The sequence below is a fragment of the Hydra viridissima genome, unplaced genomic scaffold (genome assembly GCF_058129835.1).
Source record: "Hydra viridissima isolate aposymbiotic clone 2 unplaced genomic scaffold, HvirCarnegie_v1 scaffold_12, whole genome shotgun sequence".
In the NCBI taxonomy this organism is placed as follows: Eukaryota; Metazoa; Cnidaria; class Hydrozoa; order Anthoathecata; family Hydridae; genus Hydra; species Hydra viridissima.
The window spans coordinates 4,442,741-4,465,806 of NW_028324311.1; the positions used below are offsets into that span (position 1 = coordinate 4,442,741).

The following is a 23,066-nucleotide window of genomic DNA, read 5'->3' on the forward strand; positions in this document are numbered from 1 at the left end:
AGAGGCAAAACCAGCTATATCAGGTAGAAACATTTTTATTAATACTGGATCTATAATAAGTCATTAGTCACTAAAATATTTATTAAGGAACGCCTAAATTTTTCTATTTAGATATACAATTCCCAACAGGCTTGGATATTCTTCAACATTTGATATATAACCAACAATGTCGATCTTCACCAATATCAAATATTTTTGCTTGTCCCCCTAAAAAAAATTTTTCTAGATGTTCAGATTGTTGTGAATGTATTTTGTCTAAAATCAAGAGACCCTGGATTAAAGCTGGATTTGATGTGTTAACTGATTTAAGTTTAGTTAAAAAACTTTTTAATTTGCATAAGTCCTATTCCAACTTGAAAAAAAATGCAAAAAGGGGAACTAGTGGTAATTTGGCTAAACAAAACGATTTTGAGATAGAAATAAAAAAACTTTTTGGGCTGGTAATTCAGCTAGGGACAGAATAACTAACTGTTCTGTTAAATACCAAGCATGCCGTTGCATGCTGTAAAGAAGGGCCTGTCCAAGTTTTGGGTAGTGGTCCCTTATGTCAAACGATGACTTAAAGGCAGCCAAGTCATTTGAAGTCGACTTGTCCACCATACAGGATTTTAAGAACCAGGGCCCATAACATACAGAAACAAAGAATGCTGCTGTCTTTACCATCTTCTTCTCTTCCTCATTCATCACCTGGGCTACCTTCTCAGTCATCCTCAGGGTCAGCAGGTATAGAGCATCTGCCATGAACCTTTAGAATAAATTATTATTATTATCAAATATGTAAGAAAAACTTGAAAATGTACTTTCCCCTAAACACAAAAATTATTGATAATACACTATAACTGTACCTGGCTTCATGGCAGGCTCCAGGTTGATAAAAATGAAATCCTGGCACATCTCCACCCAAATAGAAGACAACTAACTCACAAAGTTTCTTGTAGTCCCCCCTGTTAAATGTCTCTATGGTCAGTGCCCTCTTGCCAAACTCCAGGGCCTCCCTTGCAATGTTGTACAAGGATGATCCGACCTGTAGCTCATTCCAATCAAACCTAATGATCTCCTCCATCTTGTCTACCTCCTCCTTGATGTGTGGCCAGGTTTTCTGCAGTCTTACGTAGAGTGCTCTCCTTGGCCCCTTTGTTTTCTCACCAGTAAGAGCCTCCATAAAATGAGAGATGTGTAGCTCCAACATGTGTCGCCTGCATAGAAACCAGAGTAAAGGAATGTTGAGGATGTTTGTGAGGATGGTAATGGCCCCAAAATATACTCCAGTGTTGGAAGCAGTGGTGTCACAGCATATGGCAAAGATCTGATCAACAATATCGTAATATTCTAGGAGATTTAAGATCACATCTGCCTGGTCAATTCCCTTGGAGCTTTCAGCTTGAACTACTCCAAGGAGAATGTCATTTGTGTCTTCAATATCAGGAGATGTAACACTGATTGCAATCCTTTCAACAGTAACAGTTATGTTCAGGTTCTCCTCCATCTCTTTGATCTGTTTGCCGTCAAAATGTAGGACAAGCCTCTTTCCCTTCAAGGTTTCCATTATATCTTGTCTTATCTTGTCTCCTAGTAATTAAAATAACTTTATCACCTATATAATTTAATCTTTATTTATCCTAGTTTTACTTGACCTTCATTATTTTCAATAATTTTATATTCTACTATTTACTCTTACCTAGATCTTTAATCTTCTTGAATCTCTTTCGATGAACAGAGCTTCTGGAGATGGGCACATCCTCAAGATTCACGCCTGCTTTATTGCAGATTGCTGCAATGAGTGCGGTTTGAGGTTGAATCCCGACCCTGTATCGAGCAGATACTTCAGACGTAAAATCCACCAGATCCTCAGAACTGATACTTATCATTATCTACATAATAAACAGCTATGATATTTCTAATCTAATTGAATTCAGTTTGATTAAGTTTACTCAAAATTTGTACAACCAACTTTACATTTTATTACAATCTTTTATTTACCTTGCCTTTTACTGTAGAATCAGAGTTTTGGAGTAATTCATTGACTGAATCTTCATCTGTGTAAATTACAGCTTCTGACTCGGATGCAGAAGAACCAGCATCAGATTCAAAGGAAGCCTCAAGTTCACTTAGAACTAGTTCCCTTGTTTTTTTGTCTTTTTTTCACTTCTGTAATCTTCATATTCTTCATTCTCTGCCACCGATCCTGTCTGTTTTTAACAGCTTTTTCAAATTCTTTGTCTACCTCTGTAGTTATATACATTTTTCTATCTTCTTTTTGATCTAAAAAAAACTGGATGTCCTCTGCCTTGGCCTTCTGGGAACGAAGTCGATCTGATTGGATCTTCTCCTCAAATTTCCCCACAGATATATCGAGGAGTTTGCTGCTCTCCTTAATGAACTCTTCCTGTATCTTAGTGAATCTACCAATGCTCGAATCCCAATTTAGATCTCTCAGATGGATTATTTTGCAATACTTAATGTGGAGCTTCAGAATCTTATCCCTGATTACACATAAAAGAAGTTTATAAATTACATAAATATTGGTTATTTTTTATTATTTGTATTGGTATTTGATTATTTATTTGTTTATTTTTTGATTTACTTATTTGTTTATTTACATAATTAAAAATTACTTAATTTTTTTACCTGACAGCAGCTCCAGAAATGATGAGTTCTCCAAAACCAGCCTTGTTCCACACATCCATTACAAGAGAAGTAACACATTTATGGTTGGGATCTTTACAAGATCTACCCTTGTAGATAAGGTCTTTGCCTGGAAAACTTTGAGGACAAGCTACAAAAGGTTTTGTAGATTTAAACTTTAAAGCCTTGGAAGATTTGATAAACTGTATATATCTGAGCACATTTCCAATGCTGGGGAGCTGGTTCGTGGGCAGCTGGTTGATAGGATACTTGAGAAGAAACAGTAGCCTTCTGGGATTAGTCTGTATCTTCCTCTTTTCTCCTTTATTCTTGTCTTTCTTACGATGACGGTCCATTTTAGAAATTACTATTAAATATTAAATTATATAACACACTTTATTTTATCTATTCATTCAATCATTCATTAAACAATTATATTATTCATTGAATCTTTTTTTAATTTTTAGCTATGTGTAAAATACATTATGTAGCATGACAACAAAAGTAAACTTGTATGTAGTACATATCTCTAAAACGTGTCATAGGATCAAATCGCGCGTAATTAAATTTTCCTTTTTAATTGACCACAGACGACTTAAATTGACATTTAATCACACTAATACTAATAATAATATTGTTAAACTAGGGGATCATCATTAAGTTTATTAAAAACAAAATATAACATCAGAAAAATTTCACTACAAATTTATCAAACATTGAAATAATGGACATTTATTTCTAAAAAATCGTAATTTTTAAATTTTACAGATATCACTTTTTGACAAAGGTTTTTTTTTTTCCGTTTATTTTAAGCCTTAGGGTACTTCAGAGAATGGGAAAAACTTGAGAGGTATCCTGGAAAAAAAAAAAAGTGTGTTTCTGGGACACCCTATTATATATACATTATCATATATATACTTATATATATTAATTTATATATATATATATATATATATATATATATATATATATATATATATATATATATATATATATATATATATATATATATATATATTGTGAGGGCGGCGTTTTTTTTTTTTTATTTTTTATTTTATTTTATTTTTTTTCTATTAATGTGCAATGGTAGCACTCTTACTCTTATAACTTTTATATAATACAAATAATATTCTCTTACGCTTCTTGCAGTGTTCAATACTTTTTATTTCAATTACTCCTCTTTCTTTTATATCTTCTTTTATTACAAATATCTCTTCTTTAATTAAATCTTCTGGTTATTCTCCAACAATCAATATTAAAATCTTCTTTTATTCAACTGCTTATTAAACTGTTTATTCATCAAAATACTCTTCTTACCACAAAATTCTTTTTCTTCTTTAAAATCCTCTTTAAATCTCTTATAACTCTTTTCTCATAAAAATCTTCTTTTAAATCTCTTTTCTCATAAAATTCTCTTTTAAATCTCTTACTCTTCTTAACTCTTACTTTGCCATTTTAAAACCTCTTCAAAAACTGTTCTTCAAAAACTCTCTTCAAAAACTGTCTTCCCAAAAACTGTCCTCTTTTCTTTTTTTGAGCTTTTTATAGTTTTCGGTTGTTTACCGTTTTACTACTTATTCATCATTTATTTATATGACAGGTTGAATAAGTTTCCGTGCATACATCTTTTCTTGGTTGTTGTTTTTTTTTTTCTTTTTCTTTTCGCTTTATCGTTTATTCATATGACAAATTCAATAAGTCTCTGTGCGTACTTCTTTTCTTGGTTGTTGTTGCTTTTTACTTTTCTTTTCGCTTTATCATCTTATTCATATGACAAATTCAATAAGTCTCTGTGTGTACGTCTTTTCTTTGTTGTTGTTGTTTTTACTTTTCTTTTCGGTATATCGTCTATTCATTTGACAAATTCAATAATTCTCTGCGTGTACGTCTTTTCTTGGTTGTTGTTACATTTTACTCTTCTTTTCGCTTTATCATCTTATTCATATGACAAATTCAATAAGTCTCCGTGCGTACTTTTTGTTGGTTGACTCACTCTTTCTGTCGAATATTATATGAGTCGGGTAAAACTTAAAGATAAGGTTTACAATTTTATCATTTTCCCTCCTCACATAGCTCCATTCTTCGAAAAAAATCGTCCCTTGATTTTTGATACAAGGATAGTTCATATGTAAGTGGTATAGGTATACTGTTTATCGTGTCTGGTTTTTTTTTGAGATTTGAGGTTGGCATTGTCTGTCTTCCATTCAAGTAGGTTTCGAGATTTGAGTAAATTTGATTCACGTTTTCGATAAATGTTTTAAACCGTGTAAATATATTCTTAAATACTTCAATAATATAATGTCGTGCAAATGCTTTCAATTTCATATACTTCGATTATATATACTTTAATTTTATATGCTTCAATTATATATACTTCAATTATATATACTTCAATTACATATACTTCCAATAAATTTTTTTTTTCTTTTTTTTTTTATAAAATTTTTTTTATACAACTTTTTTTTTCTTTTAATAATACAATTAAAATAAATTACCCCTTATAGATAGTTAAATATAAATCTTGAAAACGTAATGTGCAAAAAAAATGGAAAATTAAATGAACAAATCGTCTTAAAAGTAAAATGGCGTAGGCACTGAGTAGCTAGGGCTAAAACCTAAAAATGTGCCTTTTAAAAAAATTATGTTCAAAAAGGTGAAATGCAAAATTAAATTCACTTAGTTATTAAATCTCAAAGTTGCATTTCACAGAAAAAGTTTGATCGTCATAGTCATTGATATCGATATCGTTGTTGTCGTCGTTGTCGTATCATCATAATTATCATCTTAAATCATCATCATCATCATCATTATCTTAAATCATCATCATCTTAAATTATCATCTTAATTATCATTATATCCTTATATCATCATCATCATCATCATCATCATCATCATCATCATCATCATCATCATCATCATCATCATCATCATCATCATCATCATCATCATTATATCATCATCATCATCATCTTATTACATCATCATAATTATCATTATCTTAATTATGATTATAATTATATCATCATCATCATCATCATCATCATCATCATCATCATCATCATCATCATCATCATCATCATCATCATCATCATCATCATTATATCATCATCATCATCATCTTATTACATCATCATAATTATCATTATCTTAATTATGATTATAATTATATCATCATCATCATCATCATCATCATCATCATCATCATCATCATCATCATCATCATCATCTTTATTATCATAATCAATTATCATCATCATCATCATTATATCATCATCTTCATCTTTATTAAAAATATCATCATCATTGTCATAATTATCATCATCATCATCATCAGCATCATCATCGTCATCATCATCATCATCATCATCATCATCATCATCATCATCATCATCATCATCATCATCATCATCATCATCATCATCATCATCATCATCATCATTATCATCATTATCATCATCATCATTATTATATCATCATCTTCATTATCATAATCAATTATCATCATTTTAAATCATCTTAAAAATATCATTATCATCATCATTAATAAAAAATCAAATTAAACAAATTTTATTTTAAATCGCTCACATGGGTAGGGTTCGCGAATTTCCCTATGCGTTACTCAATCGCATGTTACCCGTAATACCTTTAATTTACTTTCCTTGAATTTCGTTTACCTTTTTGGTAAACCTGGAACAAAATAGCAAAATGATTACGTTATTTGTTATTAAACCTACATTGTTTAATTTCTGATCGTATTCTTGTGTTTTAAATATTGGTGTTCTTACTGTCTTATTTAAATCTGTTGGCGTTTTGAACATAATAGCCAACGGAACATTACTTTCATTTTTCGGTACTTTACTTAATGCATTATAATTATTCATAAAACGTTGTGTTTTTGTAGTTGAGGGCGCCTTAATTAATGATGACTCTAAAATATTATTCTCCTGATAAGAATTAGTAATTATATAATTCCTTATACTTGGTATTTTGAGAAAGATTGGGAACTTTGAAACGCTTGGGGGGTACAATACTTGAATTTCGAAAAGAGATTTAAACTTATTTTCTACTTTGTTAATGTGTTCCTTGGTAAGTGATTTAGTCATCTTAAAATCATATGTCGGTTCATGATTGGTGATTTTCGAACAAAGAAGAAATATTGGAATGAACAAAACGAGTTGCAAAAGTAGAACAGTCATAGTAAGGCTTCTACTTTCCTTATACGGCTCAGAAACACGGAATGAACGATTGAATGGCATGTTTTTAGGCGGAGAGTGAGGTAGCTGATCTGAAGTAACTTTCTTTAGAATCGGAGGATGAAGCTTTTTCACTGGTTCTGAAGTATACTCTAACTCTTTGTAGAGTCTCCAATTTGTAGGAAACACAATTGTATCTTTGAGGATTCTGATATCATGATTTTTATTAAACTTTTACTTAGCTGTGCCTTGGTTTTCTGAACTTGTACTTATGTCTTTTAGGGAACTAAAATTGATTTGGTTTGTGAAACAACTTTCTGTATGTTCTTCTATTGTCGTACAATACTCTTCGTCAGTTAATGGATTCAAAATGCCTTTGTTAAGAGGTGTTTCAATAATTCGTTGCCGATCTTCGTTGTCATGATTATAATTACCGCTTTCTGATTGAATTTTAATATCTAACTCAGAAGTTGTTGTTTTTCTGCTACTTATGTCATTTTCATTAAGATGGTCTAATACTTTTGGCTTCCAGGAAGTATCAATATGTCCTCGGTTTTCGTAACATAAGTTTGGTATTTCAATTGGAGTTTCGTCAATTACATGCTGTTGGTTTAAATCTACTATATTAACAGGAATAACTGTTTCTTCTTCTAAGTTTTGGTCAACTTTATCGTTTATTTCTTCGTTATGTTCTGGAGTGAAATATTCAGGTGTAATGTAATCTTCCGTCTTAGCTTTAGAATTATCATCGAGTATTTCGGGGTAGGTATTTGTGACTATTTCGTCAGTGTTGTTTTGATCAGTTTCTGCATTACTCTCAATGTCATGAGAACTGCTTAATGAACTTGTTGCATTTTTGATAATTACTGGATCTTCACATTTGATGTCTTTCATATTTTGGCGTTCATAAATTATTGCGTTAGGTTGATCAAAATCTTTCTTGTCCATTTCCTTGTTTTCTTGTAGTGGATTTCGTGCAGTACCATATCGAAACTGATCTTGTAGACAGTTCATCTCATGGGTGATCTGTTTATTATACTCACATAAGTTCTGAATCTCTTGTTGCATAAGTTTATTTATATCTCCATTTAGGGTGTTGAAATGTGGACAATCCATGGTATAAGATTTGAAATCGTTCTTCTGATACTGTGTCATATTTTCCATTCCCAGCATACGAACTGGCAAATCATTCCTTTGATTTTGATGGGTGCCTGTTCGTGTATTTTCACCGTTATTCCAGTTGTTACTTTGTCCTCTTGGTCTGAAGTAATTATCTCTATAATTTGGTTGTGGATTATTTGAGGTAGTAGCTCTCCAATTTTGGTTATTCGAGTCGGGTTGAGTGTATTTATTTTCATTGTTTTTGTTCCAGTTATCGAAATTTTGTGGTGTCCAGTTTCTATTGTTTCTCCATCGCGGTTGTTGAGTAAAGTTTTTCCTGTACTGATACTGCGAGTTGTTATTTTGTGGAATTCTAGGATCTTGGTATTCCTGTCTGCATTGTTTTGCTAAATGTCCTGCCTTATTGCATATATAGCAGATTGGTTGGTTTACTGGGGTTGGATTACGATCCTGATTATTCGTTTGTCTCTGTAGACGCATTTTAAACTTTCTGTTCTCGTCTTTGAGCCTTGCTACTTCTCTAGTCGCATTTTCGGGATTAGCTAAATTCGCAAGTGTTGTATTATATGCAACCACTGGTGGTGCATCATTCTCAGCAAATGTTACAGTGCTAGGTTTAACCAACTGTTTGTGTGCTTTTGTCACGGCCTTTACTACTGTTTCAATTATGCGAGCGTTATCATCGATGTTAACTGAATTATTTACTCTTGCGATTCTGACTGCTTGTGTGTATGTCTCTGATTGGCTTAAAAGAAGTTTTCTCTTTAGATAAGAATTAACTCCTTGAATAAAAAGATCTCTTTTGGTTTCTTCCGAAACATTTAACTCTTGTGACAACTTCTCTAAATTTGCTATGAAATGTTCAAGTCCTCTTTCTCCTTCTTTCAATTCATAAAGTTGGGTTTTCTTCATCCAAATACGTTCTGGTGGTTCGTACTCATTCTGGAAAGCTTGTTGAATTAATTGTTAATCTTGTTTTGTTTGGTTTTGAAGGGATTCATAAAATATCGAAGCAGATTTACTTAAGCAAAGCGGAAAAGCGCTAAGTTGTTCGCTATTGTCCCACTTGTTTAAGGTAGCTGTTCTCTTAAATTGAAGGAAAAACTCTTTAACGTCATCATCTGGTCCTCCGTTAAACTGTGGTAAACTAGACTTATCAATTGTTGGTCTAAATGAGTTTGCAATCTTTTCTAACCAATTAAGAGCGTCTCTCTCATCACTTCGTCTAGCTAGAGTAGCTTCCGCTTCTTGTTTTGCGGTGGAGTTTAATGGTTTTCTCGCAACTTTTTCTATCATCTTTTCACTTATAACTTTATCGATATACTCATTTCGCCAATCATTTTCCTCATGTCCTAGTGAGTCTCGATCAAAATGTTCAGTTGGTAAAACTTCAATGTCAGGTGTGGTACAGTTGGGTGCAGGTGGTGTTTTTGAGTAAAATAGTGGTAAAACATTAGGATTATTGTTGTTATGAGGTGAACCTGAATGACTTGCCATTTTTGATGTTGATAAAACTGTTTTTAAATGTTTATTAAAAATGTTACTTCACTTTTTGTTAAAAACTTTCTTTTTTTTTTTTCTTCTTTAAATAAAATGATTTCTCTTAAAATGTTTTTTTTTTCTTCGATCCTGTTTCAAAATAATCAATATACTTTTTTTTGAAAATGATTAATAATTAAAGTTCACTGATTTATGAAGAAATGAGTGAATACATAAATCTCGGTGGGACCTCCAGTGTGAGGGCGGTGGATTTAACTATATTTATTATTATTATGTTTATTATTATTATGTTTTCTTCTTTTGCAGTAAAGGGGAAGGGGAATGGGAAGTTTGGGTTTGGTGTTGTTTGGATTAGGTATATGGAGGTTGGGAACTAGGTAGATGGTCTGGGGAGTATTTGGTTAGGAAAGGGCTAGGTTTAGGAATAGTTTGGTTAAGAATGGGCAAGGTCTAATCAAAAAAGGCTTAACTTAAATTCGCCGTCCTCAGTATATTCTATAATATAAAACTCAACAATTGTTCTATTAATGTGTAATGGTAAGCACTCTTATATTTGTGTGACGTAAGTGTAATAGCGCGGATATGCTAAGGTGCGCGGTAAAGCATCAAACTTTTCAATAACAATATTTAACGCATATAGTAATAACAACAATAATATTAATAATCGAAATGCAAACAAAAGTACTTACTACTGGTTCTTCTTCTCTTACTTATTTTTCTTAATAAATATTCTCAAAAATTCTCATCAATATATATTCTCTTAAAATTAACTCATGCAAATATCAATAAATCAATACAGATAATAACGCTTATTTAAAGTTACTCAAATATCTTTTCTTACCAATTCTTCTCGTAAGTTTCTCTTTAAAATCTTCGTAAATACTTCTCATAAAATTCTCTTTAAATCTTAAAAAATCCTTTTTTCATAAATTTCTCTTTTAAATCTCTTTTCTCATAAAATTCTCTTTTAAATCTCTTACTCTTCTTAACTCTTGCCATTTTAAAACCTCTTCAAAAACTGTTCTTCAAAAACTCTCTTCAAAAACTGCCTTCCCAAAAACTGTCCTCTTTTCTTTTTTTGAGCTTTTTATAGTTTTCGGTTGTTTACCGTTTTGCTACTTATTCAAAAACCCTCTAATCTCCTAATTAACTTCGCCTTGTTTCCACTAGCACTTTTACTGCGTGGTCTTAAATCATCCTTTAATTGTTTTAAAGAAAGTTCTCTAGCAATAATATTAGTAATTTGATTTTGTGCGTGTGATGTTAAGTGTCGTAAAAGTTTGTTATTGTCACCAAATCGTTCAATGCAAACTTGACATTGGTATGGTTTTAAAATAGCCAAAATGTATTCAGTTATCACAAAGTTGCTCTGTTACAAGTTGTCGTGAACAATGGCATATTGATTTACAATCAAAGTTAGCTTGTACTCTTGATTTGTAGTGTGAGTGATAAGATATGTCCATAGGAAAATGATAAGGAAGATAAAAGTTTCTCACAAAACTAGATCTCATCAGCTGATGCCATTTACCTTTTTCGTCACAAGAAACTGATCAATTACTGTTATTTTTCAGTTGTTGCTTTAAAGACGAATGTTTTGATTCTTGATTAACTGTTTCTAAATCTAAAAAAATTTAGTTTAATAAAACAGTGATCATCGAATTGTGCAAAAGTTATTTATTTATTATTTAAATAAATAATAATTTTTTCTAATAACAAAATTACTTTCCCGACCCTACAACGTAATCTTATTATTTTTATTTTTACGAATCATATAATAGCACCGACAATAATATATTTTGAAATTTATAATGGTTTCTAGGTCATCGATAAAACAACTAACTAACAAACTCTTAGATAGCCTTCATCCATGATTAATCATACGATCTGAAAGTTCCCGCATAGATTCCTAATATGTACATTAGGGTAATAACTATTATCATTATTTTTCGTTACGAAACTGAAACCCTTTACATTAGAGGAACAATTGTAGGTAGATGACAGTAGCAACATCAGTTTTTAAAAAAATTGAAAAAAGTTCCCCCACCTTTTTATTTTTTTTTTGTGCGCACATCGCACAGTTTGACTATCGGTTTCAATTTCACACTGACTTTTTATATGACGTTCTATACTGGTTTTAAGCACATTCCAGTCAGCTGTTTCCATTTGTTTACAAACTAGACATTTACAGATGGTTGTAAGTTTAGTAGTTTGTTAATAGATGTTGTTTATTATCTTTGTTTTGAATATATTCACTTACACACTTCACACGGTATTTTGCTATACCGTATGAAGTGTGAACTCGTTTGAATATTTTTGTTTTAAGTGCAAGATTGTCAATAAAATGTCTTATAGAAATTCCAGCAACAGCGTAAAGTCAAACAGGTATATTTGGATGAAGAATCTACCCTCTTTTTCTAAACAGAAAAGAGATCCAAGTATTCGATCTGTTGAAAAGCTAACCAATCTCACACGGATGCCGACAAACCGTCAAATTCTTGGAAACTTCACTTTTCTGTTCAACAGCAAAAGACGGCGACTGAATCGAATCAAAATTATGATTACGGATATAGAATTGCTCTGGAGGGAAATTCTAGACTTTCCACTATTATCCAGCGCACTCATCAGAAAGAAGCTCAAAAGTCTGATTGATCTATATGACAAAAACAAAAAGAAACCGTCTGATAAATTCACTGCAACACTTTCTCAGTTTAATTTTAATCTCAGTCTAATTTTACGATTACTAGTGGTTCTAAAGAAATTAATAAAGCGATACAGTTGAGTGCGATCGAAAGTAAAGGTGAGTCAAACAACCATTTAGTTGATGAATTAATACGTTACGTTGAAGCAAAATTTAATTTGGTAATAGACAGAAAGTATATTGAAGAAAAACAATTTGACTTTGATTTTAATGAACAGTTGATTTTGCGTAGAGTAGAGTTGTCTAAATGGAAGCCTTTATTGAAAAATGTTCCCACGTTTTGTTTTTTGAAGCGCCTGAGAGAAACGAAGAACTGGTTTGTACTCCAGTGCACATTGTTAGTTCTTTTGGGTCATGCGGTGAGTTCTTTGGACTTGAAGGAAAAAAAGTCCATGAAATCCTGCATGAAGGATGTGGAGTTGGAATTCATTACCATTCTCTTGTACTACTCCCATCTCAGCCTGACGGAACTCCAATTCAATCAGTTCGGAGTATCATTAATCGGTATTTCGCAAACAGCGCGCGAGGAAGGTGCTTACGATGCTTCAAGTTTTTTAAGAAAGATCATGTTGCCCATACTACAATTTGCGACTGCAGTAGTGAACACAGAGTTTCTAAAACTTGCCTCCAATGTGTCAAGTCAAGCCGTTCCACTAACAGCCTCAATTGTAGCAGTTGCGGAAATCATATCGTTGTCAGATCAATTGAATCTGCCGAGCATTTTAGAAACACTCTCGAGTACCAAAGGCAAAAGTACCTTTACCAACCAAAGCCTTGCATTAATAAATGCGAAAAGTGTAACGAGTGTTATGCATATATTACATCAAGTAACTCATCTGCCTACACCTACACTAACTACATCAGCAAGTTTAAAATCGAACCTCCAACCTTCCAAGAGTTCAGTGCTTTCCAAAGTAACAAACGAAAAGCCAATTTCGAGCACAAAGCGCATAAGTTCAAACGAACTATAGACAAATCTGATGAGGACCAATTTTGACGAGGTAGTATATTCTAATAATTCAAATGTATCTAATACACCTATTATATCTACAAGTAAGCACTGTACTTCTGAATTTCTTCAAATGTTTATAAAATATAAAATAACCTCTAAAAGACACTTTTTACATCTACTAAAAGAAGATAATGATTTATTAAATTACTACTTACAACTTCCTTATAATTTAACTAATCAGATAATAAATAAAGGACTAACAGTTTCTCAAGCGAACTTTATTCCTACTTGTTTTATTGAAAAGTATAATAATACTGTTATTGATAATAGTAAAATAGTTAAACGTTTAAGTGGTTTGTTCATGTCTTACTTATTTGACATTTCCGCAGCAAATGGATATGCGAACAACCAATTATTAATTGATTTTTTTAATGTATTAACTTTACAAGACTATAAGAAAGTTACAATAATTTTAATTGGGTCATCAAATTCTGGGTAAACTTTTATTGCTGATATTATGATGGGTGTATACAATACATTTGAAATTGGAAATATATTACCTCCAATGGATAATAAATTATCTGAATTTTGGTTGTCTAACTGTGTATATTCTTCTATAAAAAGAATGGATGAATTTTTTATTCCTACAGTTGCAATTTGCGGAGAATTTAAAAAACTATTAGAAGGAAACGTGAACCAGGTTGCCAATGTCAAATATAGCGAAAATATGAACATGCCATATACCCCGTGTATTGTTACTATGAACGGTAACAGTTTTAGAGATGTAACAAAATTTTGTTCTAATGAACATGATGCTATTTCAAATAGATTTTATATGTATATGATAAACCAACCTTTGAAATCTAGCAAATTGAACAAGTACCTAGACCTTTTGCGTCTACACAGACACCAAATTTGCTGTCACCTGTATCAAAAGTACGTGGATATGTTGCCTCCACCAAGTTACATCGTAGATTTAGACGAGTTAGCCGGTTATTCGGGAGACGAAAAATAATAATCAAAAATTTTTATAATTGTAAATATATTTTAAATGAAAATAAAAAATAATTACATAAAATTGTTTTGATCTACAAAAGGAAAACAACAAGGTATATAATAAGTTCTGTGACAATATGGATTAACGTTGTCATATATTGATTGCGAACCATGTCCGTTTCAGTCGATTTTTTGAATGTCCACCTTGCTTTGTCCAAAGAAAAACGTAGTTTGTTAGAGAAAATGTGTTTTAAAACTTTTTTAGTGATTTTAAGTATGATTCAAAAGTTTTAAGTTTTGTTAAAAACATAATAAACTACATAAAAAATAATATTTTCAATTGTTTTACTAGTTTTTTTTAGTTTTTGATCAACTTTTGTTCTAAACTTGAGTTTGTCCACCATGTTTTGTCCGATACTGTAAATGCAAATTAACGAATTGTAATTGTTACAAAATTTTCCTGTCCATGTTAGAAATAAAGCCAATGATATGAATTCAATTTTGACAGACTTAAATGATATTAGATACAATTCTCCTCAAGGCAGACCTCCATATTTTGCATCCATTATACGTTATGCACTAATTTTACGTCACACTTCAGCAGTCTTACAAGTTATTCTTAGAACAACTACCTTTACCATCTTTTAGATTACTTAGAAAAATCTGAACTGGTGATATAAATGCGTATAATACTATAGCAGTTTTGTTACAAAAACATTGTGTATCAAGTGATTGTGTGCTTCTTGTGGATGAAATGTATCTGCAGAAAGAAGCCCAATATCAAAGTGGGAAATATATTGGTGAAGATTCAGAAAGTAATCTTTATAAAGGTGTTGCTGTTTTTATGATTGTAGGGCTTCAAAAAGCTATTCCTTATGTTGTGAGATCATCGCCTCAAGTTTTCACAACAGGATCATGGTTGAAAAAAGAAATTGATGAGTGCATTATTTCATTGCATCAATCAGGTTTTAAAATAAGAGCTATTGTTACAGATAATCATTCTACCTATGCTAATGCATTTTCAGAGTTACATAAATCCTGTACTAGAGATCGAAAACTATTTATCTATTATATCTAAACATATCTATTATATGATATAATCTATTTAATAAAAAATCTTAGGAATAATTTGTTGAATGGAAAAAAAAAATTGTTTTTCCTTCTTTTTCGTTTGAGATCTTTAAAGGAAAGTTGAAGTTCCAGGTGGTTTTATTAATTGGGATTTATTTCATAAAGTTTATGAAAAAGACCAATTATTAAATGGAAACTTGAAAAAAGGGAGGAAAATTAATTATCAGGTCACTCATCCCGGAAACAATAAACAAGATGTTAACCTTGCATTAGGGATTCTTGATGGAACAACTACAATTGCGATACTAAGTTATTTTTCTGAAAGAAATGATGCAGCACAATTTTTATCAGTGTTTCAAAAATTATTTATCACACTTAATTCAAAGGAGATTTTTAATACATCCAATCAGCTCGGAAATGCTGTTGTAAAAGGAGATAAAAAAAACCACATTTTATAGAGAAATTGCAAATTGGATTGAAATTTGGTCAACATGTGAATATTTTACTTTAAACAAGAAAACTTCTTATGCTCTTATCACAACATTACGTGCAACTGCATCTCTTATTGATGATTTGCTTGAAGAAAGCTATACATTTGTTCTTATTCCCAGGTTACAAAGTGATCCTTTGGAGCTACACTTTAGTAAGTATAGAAAAAATGAGCCGCGGTCGATTTCATGTAAGTCTTTTAAAAGTTTGCAACAGTGAAAAGATTTTGGCAGTAAGAAGTCTTCTAAAAGAAGATATTAATTTTTTGAGATGAAAATATTTATCAAACATTTGAATACTCTACTTTAGAAAACATTATGCAAGATATTGCATTGTTGTCTTCAGAGATGTTAGAGTGTCAGCTTTCTGAAAATAGCATGGAAGTTGCTGTTACTGAAGCAGGCTGTATTGCTAACAAATTGAAAAAAAGATTTAAATGTCTATCTATTATTCAAAATTTGATTGTCTATCTATTGGTCAAAAAATAGACTTTTATGTCCAAGTCAATCCTTTTCTGATTTTATTTGTCATCTTTTTAGTGCTCTAGATATTTTTTCTCCTATTCTAATAAAATAATGCAGTTATTCTTTATCAAATAAAAGTTTTGCAGAAAAATTTTTTAAGATTTATTATAGCAGAGTTGATTTTACGTGCAAGAATCACGAAGAATGGGGAATTAGATATGGATCTCGAATTGTCATTAATGTTTTTTATAGTAACACTATAAAACAACGAAAAAAAACCGGAAATGCCATTGACACTATCTTATGTATTTTGATTTGGAGATTACGAAAATGATGTCCGTTTTGTTGTGTGACCCACCAATTTTGCGTAAATTTAACATTTTCAAATTTTCGATTTTCACTATGAAAGATGTCAATGTGATTTTTAATATATTTATTAGCAGTTGTTTATGATTTATTTGTTAGCATTTCTTTATCATATACCTATTTGCATTTGTTTAACCTTGTATTAGACTAAATGTAAGTCTGTTTTATTTTAGATAAACTACAGTTAGCCAAGTAATATATAGATATAATACAGTGTATATTGAAACAAGAAATGTCCAGAACTTGTAAAAATCAAGCCGACAACTTTTGCTACATTTGTGGCGAACTGACTTTAAAGAGATGCAGACGAAGATTGACACCACATGTGAAAAAACTGTATGAACTATACTTCGGTTGCAAAGTCGGCGACCAGGATAAGAACTGGGCGCCTCATGCATGCTGTGTGAGGTGCGCTAGTTCACTATCGTCGTGGGCGAACAGGACTGGTGGAGGACCAACATTTGGGGTGCCAATGGTGTGGCGTGAACCCCAAAATCTTTGTTCAGATTGCTATTTCTGTTCTGTTAACATATCAGGTCGCAATTCTAAGGGTAAGAAAGCTATAGTGTACCCAAATCTACCTTCAGCTATTCGTCCTGTTCCTCATTCGGCTGAACTCCCTGTTCCTGAACCTCCATCGGAAATCCCAAACACGGACAGTTCTGATTCAGACGAAGATACTGATGACGATGATAGTTACGAGTTGCCAGAAGATACAGAGCGTAAACCCCACTTCATTACAGGATCTGACCTGAAAGATCTCGTTCGAGATTTTTATTTAACAAAGCAACAGAGTGAATTTCTGGCTTCACGTCTCCAGGAGTGGGATCTGTCGGCTGGTGATGCAGGAGTGTCGTCATTTAGAAAGCGATCACGGGAACTGCAGCAATACTTCTCTATGGATGAAGAACTTTGCTTTTGTAATGACATCAGTGGATTGTTTGATGATCTAGGAATACAATACGATTCATCTATGTGGAATTTGTTTATTGACGCATCACTTTATAGTATTAAGGCAGTATTACTGCATACTGGAAATGTGCTTCCTTCCATTCCCATAGCACATTCGGTAACCCTGAGGGAAAGCTATGTGAATATATCACTTATTCTGGACAGAAATAAATACAGAGATCACAGATGGTCCATATGTGCAGATTTGAAAGTTGTTGCTATACTAAATGGATTGCAGGCTGGTTTTACTAAGTACATGTGTTTCCTCTGCAAATGGGATAGCAGGATGAAATCAGAACATTATATGAGGAAATGTTGGCCACAACGAGAAACATTTGAGGTTGGTTCCCATAACGTCATTCATGAACCTCTTGTGGATAAAGAGAAGATCATCTTGCCCAATCTTCACATCAAGCTTGGAATCATCAAACAGTTTGTAAAGGCGTTAGATCACGACATTTCAGTATTTGCAGACCAAATTTCCTAAAATCAGTGACGCCAAAATTAAAGAGGGCATTTTGGTGGGGCCCCAAATACGAGAACTGATGCTAGATGAAACGTTTTCGAGAACGATGAATAAATATGAACTTGCAGCATGGGATGCATTCAAACGGGTGTGACAGGGATTTCTTGGAAAACATATTGCACCAAATTACGCTGATTTTATAGACAGATTATTTGCATCCTATTAACAACTGGGTTGTAACATGTCGCTGAAGCGCCACTTTCTTCATTCCCATCTTTCCTTCTTCTCTGTCAATGGAGATGTATATGATGAAAATGGCGAGCGCTTTCATCAGAGTATTGCCACAATGAAAAGCATATACAAGGGAAAGTGGAGCCCCACCATGCTTGCAGATTACTGCTGGAATTTGCAGCGCGATGAACCCGATGCAGCATTCAAACGCCAGGCTAAATACAATTAAATACAAGTAAACAATTTGTGTTAAAAGTGATAATAAACATGTTCATACACTTATTCATATGTATAGAAAAATGCATCTTACGTTACATCTTTAAATCGTTATTTCAAAAAATTGTGACGTGCTACAGCATAACTGATTACATATTTGGAATCAGCAAGTCCCAATTAATAAAGATTACCTAATTTAGTTCTCTTTTTTTTCAAAAGTTTAAAAATTGTTGTACAGTGTAATTTACAAAAAGAAACTACAGATTCTGTAAGAAAAGATCAGGTAAAAGAGTTTAAAAAAAGACAAAGAACTTATAGCTAGTGCTAATAAAAGATTTTTTCTCAAACCCTTAATACATATAAAATTACAAACCTTTGTTTTTATTTCCTCATAAGAGTTGTAAGAAGTCTTTGCAATATGTAAATTTTTTTTAGTAGCATTTTGATACAAAGCTATTTGAAAGCCTATTTCAGTGTTTCATATGTTACAGGAATAAACTGAAGCAGGAAATCAGTTTGCGAAAAATATTGTATAGCATAATGTAATTACAGGATGATAATCTTAAGTATTCCTCGACCATTTTAATAAAATTAGCATTTACCGTAAAAAAGCTGGCCTCTTGATTTTTTACGGAAATTGCAACAAATCAGGCCGAATAACAGTGGGCCATGTTCTGCAATAAAAAAAGTAAAACATTTAGACATTTCCAAATGGCATACAAAAATTTAAACTTCAGTTAAATAGAGCAAATTATAAAAAAAATAAATACACCAATAAGATAAAAACTTTACGTGATACAAATATTCTAATTGCATATTCAGAATTACACATTGAAAATTTTTTTCCATAACATTTGTCTATATTGATAACTAATTAAATTGTTTTCAGTTTTGAATATCATATGGCAATAAAAAAATTCATATTGAAAATCAGTAGGAAAATTATTTAAATTCCAAAATCCCTAATATTTTATTTTGATAACATTTAATATATTCAATAATAGACTGCAGCGTAAAAACAATATTCATCTTCCATTAATGAACTATAATCCAATAACATTTACGTTTTTTGTTTTAATGTTAACTATTTACCATCTGTTATGTTATATTGCCAAGATTTTAAAGGTCTACAGCATCGAACAATCCATTCATTCATATTATCGTTTTGATTACATTTTTCTTCAATATCTTTTTCCTTAAAAATTTTTATTAATTTTGAAACATTTATTTTTACTAAACGGATTAATATGAACTCCTTCGTTATGAATACTTTCTATAGCGCTTTCTAACTGGATTTGTTTTGATGCTCTTAAAATCCAATAAGATTTTAACCCATCTAAAATTTTAGTGCCTACAATATCATTTTTCAATCTCGTAATTTTATGAGGTGAAAAATGTGATCTAAAAGAAATTTAATTAAACGCCATCCGCGTCCATTTTCACCATAATCGAACGCTTGTTTAATGTTGGTTATAACAATCCTTTTCTATTTTTTTAAATAATTTAAGTGGGTAAAGTATTAGCAAATTTGACAATTTATGATTCACCACTCTCATAATCATATTTAACATATGACATAACTAAAATTTTGTGATATATACACGGAGTTTCAAGATCAGTAAATGTAACTTTTTGATCTCCATTGAGAAGTTCTAAATTTTTCAATAAAATTTTCACTATCAATTAAATTTTGAATATTCCTGTTAATAATTTCAATTTACAGTACTCTTTCAGGTTTAAAAATATGCGCAGCTCAATTTTTATAACTATCAATAAAAAAGTGTTCCTTTGTGTAACTCTTTTTTTCTTGCTGAAAGGAAAATTCCATATTTACTTTACTCTAAAGAAAACAAAATCACTTTTTTAATTTTATCGCCTCTAAAGTAATAATTGTTAAATGTCAAAATGCAAGAATATTTCGCGACTTGAGTGCTTATTTGTTCTAACACCAATTTTGCAAAAAATCAAAATAACTATAAAGCAGTCAATAAAACATCAAAATCGTTATATTTAATTGTTGATTTGTGTAAATAATATGCCGAGTACGGTTCAATTAAGAATTCACTTTGTCTTATCTCCACTTTTTTAACTTGTTTTATTATGCTTAATTGTTTCAACTCCAAAACAGCCAACCAAATAAAGCGTTACAAAAAACTATTTTCCGAATAAGAAAAATTTTTTAATGCTTATTTGTTCTAACAGATTCTATCCAATCAGGCAGCTTTCTTTTTATCATTTGACGACAATTTCAAGATGGCAGACCGCGAAACTACACAAGAAATTTTTTTTTGTAATTCAATAACATAAGTCGAACTGTAACTATATTGTTTATTTATTTAACAAAATAGTGCTTAAAGAATTCTTCTTTAAATAATTAATCGAAAATTTGTTTAGAATATAAAAATAATTTTGTAAAATTTAATATAATCTTACACAACATTACTCAAGTGTTTTTGTTGCTGTTGTTATTCTGTAAATTAAATTACTGTAATATCTTTTAGTGAAGACCAAGTAAAGAAAATTCGAAAACGGACAAGAGTTACTGATATGTGGAAAAGGAATTGCACAAAGAAAAAAAGAGAATCTGGACAATCCTATGTAAATTCAAGAGGAAAAAAAGTTGAAATAAGAAAACCTGTTGAAAGTAATTGCTTAAATGCATATTTTCTTGTCAATCAAAAACTACCCCGGAAAATAGGAAACTAATATTCAAACATTTCTGGAGTTTAGATGAAAATAGCAAAAATGCTTTTTATGCTAAATTTACATAAAGGAATGAAAAAGTAAGAGTTAGAACTCCCTAGTAGCAAGCAATATTGGCGCTATATTGCTCCGATATAGTTTAGATTGGCTAATAATGGCCAAGATTTGCAATATTGTGCCAATATTGGTAATATATTAGTTACATCGGCCAACTTAGACAATATAAAGCCAATATTGGCTCGTTATTAAAAAACCGATATTGCAAAATGCGAATTCGCACATTTCAATACTTTAGGTCGGGCATTTTCAAATTCGTTTGCCAATTTTTCCCACTCATTTGATGTACTTGGTGCCTTTAGATATCATGGTTCTAATACATCCCAAATGGCTTTTGTTGTTTCATTTATAATGTTGCACATTGTTGTTCTGCCCAGTCTAAAGTAAAAAGCTTGTGTTTGTTGTGAACAGGAGCGGATTAGGCCACCGGGACATTTCCCGGTGGGCCTTCAGCAATACAACATTTTAAAATTTCATAATATTTTAAAACGTATTTTCTTTAATTTTTTTAATAAATTTCTAGAATAGTAATAAAAAATTGTGAGTTGAAATTTACTTCAGATTTTGCTTTATTCAACTTTGTTTTCACTATAGATTATTGTTTAAATAAAACGAGTTAAAAACGCATTAAATAATTTATTATACATATTTTATATAGAATTTTTAATTTAATGTAACGCTTCTTTTATAATTTATTATTTCAATAAACATTTTCTAAATCAAAACAATATTATAAATATAATATAAAATATCTAACAAAAAAAGTAATTAGGTATTTATATAAACATTGGTTTTTTATTAATATGGTATTTTACTATTTAAAAATTAAAAGTAATCTATTTATATTTTATATAGTATGTATAATATTAACAAGAAACCCCTACACAGTTTATAAAAATAAATATGAATGATTTATTATTAGTGAAGATGTAGGTTTATTTTAATAAATATGTAGGTTTAATAATAATGTAGGTAATAATAATGTAGGTTTAATAAAATGTAGGTTTATTTAAAAAAATATTAAAATTAGTATATTCTAAAATTTTAAGTTATATTCTTTAAAAATAATTAGATTAACAAACTTCACACAAATAACAATACAGTCGCAGGTCTTCCATTCATAACACTTATTTAAAAATAATCAATAAAAACTATCATAGTAGTTAAAAGGCTAATACAAATGTTTATTTTTTTATTTTTTTAAAGGTGTGATGTCTAAGCGAAAAAGTGGACATGAAAAGTTACGTGAGAAAAACATAAAGCTTCTGCGAGAAGATGCTAAAACAACTAAAAATCTACTATCCATGTTTTCTGAACTGAATTCAAATACCCTGCAACACCATGCTGATGCTGAGCCTGTTGATGAGGTTCAATCTCACGTTGCTAAAGAGACCCAAACAAACCTTGATGATGAAGATGGCGTTCATACTGACACTAATGAAATGACCCAACCAATCCTCATTCTAAACATCACAGCTTCTTCAAGCATGGTTGAACCTACTGGTGATAACGAAAAATTTACTACCCGAGTGAATGATTGGTTTAATAAGCCTCACCTGAATGAACTGACAACTTTCTATAAATATCACCCACATCAGCCTGAAACACGTCACTTTAATTCAAAAATGGTATATTACCGTCCTAAAGATGGTATGCAGCGTATGTTTCTTTCATTTTCAGAAGAAGAAGAGTGCCTGTTTTGCAGTGTTTGTTTGGCACAAAATATAGAAGCAAAATAAAAAATTAGATACAGCTGTTGTAAAAAAAAATTCATTGAGTTATTAAAAACAATAATGAATAATGGTGCTGATTAATTTAGTTTAAGTATACAATATTGATCATCAGGGGCGGATTCAAAGGGGGGGGGGGGGGTAAACGGTATAACTACCACCCTAACAAATGTCTAATTTCAAAATAATATTGATAAAATTTTAAAAAATTTAAAAAGTTACTTGTTGTTACTAAT

The 23,066-nt window shown here is 31.1% G+C and overlaps 3 protein-coding genes across 3 annotated transcripts in view; 1 reads left to right on the forward strand and 2 right to left on the reverse strand.

The window, feature by feature from the left end:
• The window catches only part of LOC149880876 (uncharacterized), a 189,979-nt gene that overhangs the window by 49,846 nt on the left and 117,067 nt on the right, over positions 1–23,066 (reverse strand). The gene's annotated exons all lie outside the window — the stretch shown is intronic.
• On the reverse strand, positions 23–2,994 carry LOC149880887 (uncharacterized). Its single transcript, XM_090069785.1, has 5 exons — positions 2,629–2,994; positions 1,981–2,483; positions 1,679–1,871; positions 846–1,569; positions 23–745 (listed from the first exon to the last, which is right to left on the reverse strand). The coding sequence occupies exons 3-5, from the start codon at positions 1,866–1,868 to the stop codon at positions 394–396; spliced, it is 1,266 nt and encodes a 421-aa protein (XP_089925911.1). The 5' UTR covers positions 1,869–1,871; positions 1,981–2,483; positions 2,629–2,994; the 3' UTR covers positions 23–393.
• LOC149880888 (uncharacterized) lies at positions 22,312–22,839 on the forward strand. Its single transcript, XM_090067899.1, has one exon. It carries the CDS (start codon positions 22,312–22,314, stop codon positions 22,837–22,839), a length of 528 nt encoding a protein of 175 aa, XP_089924025.1.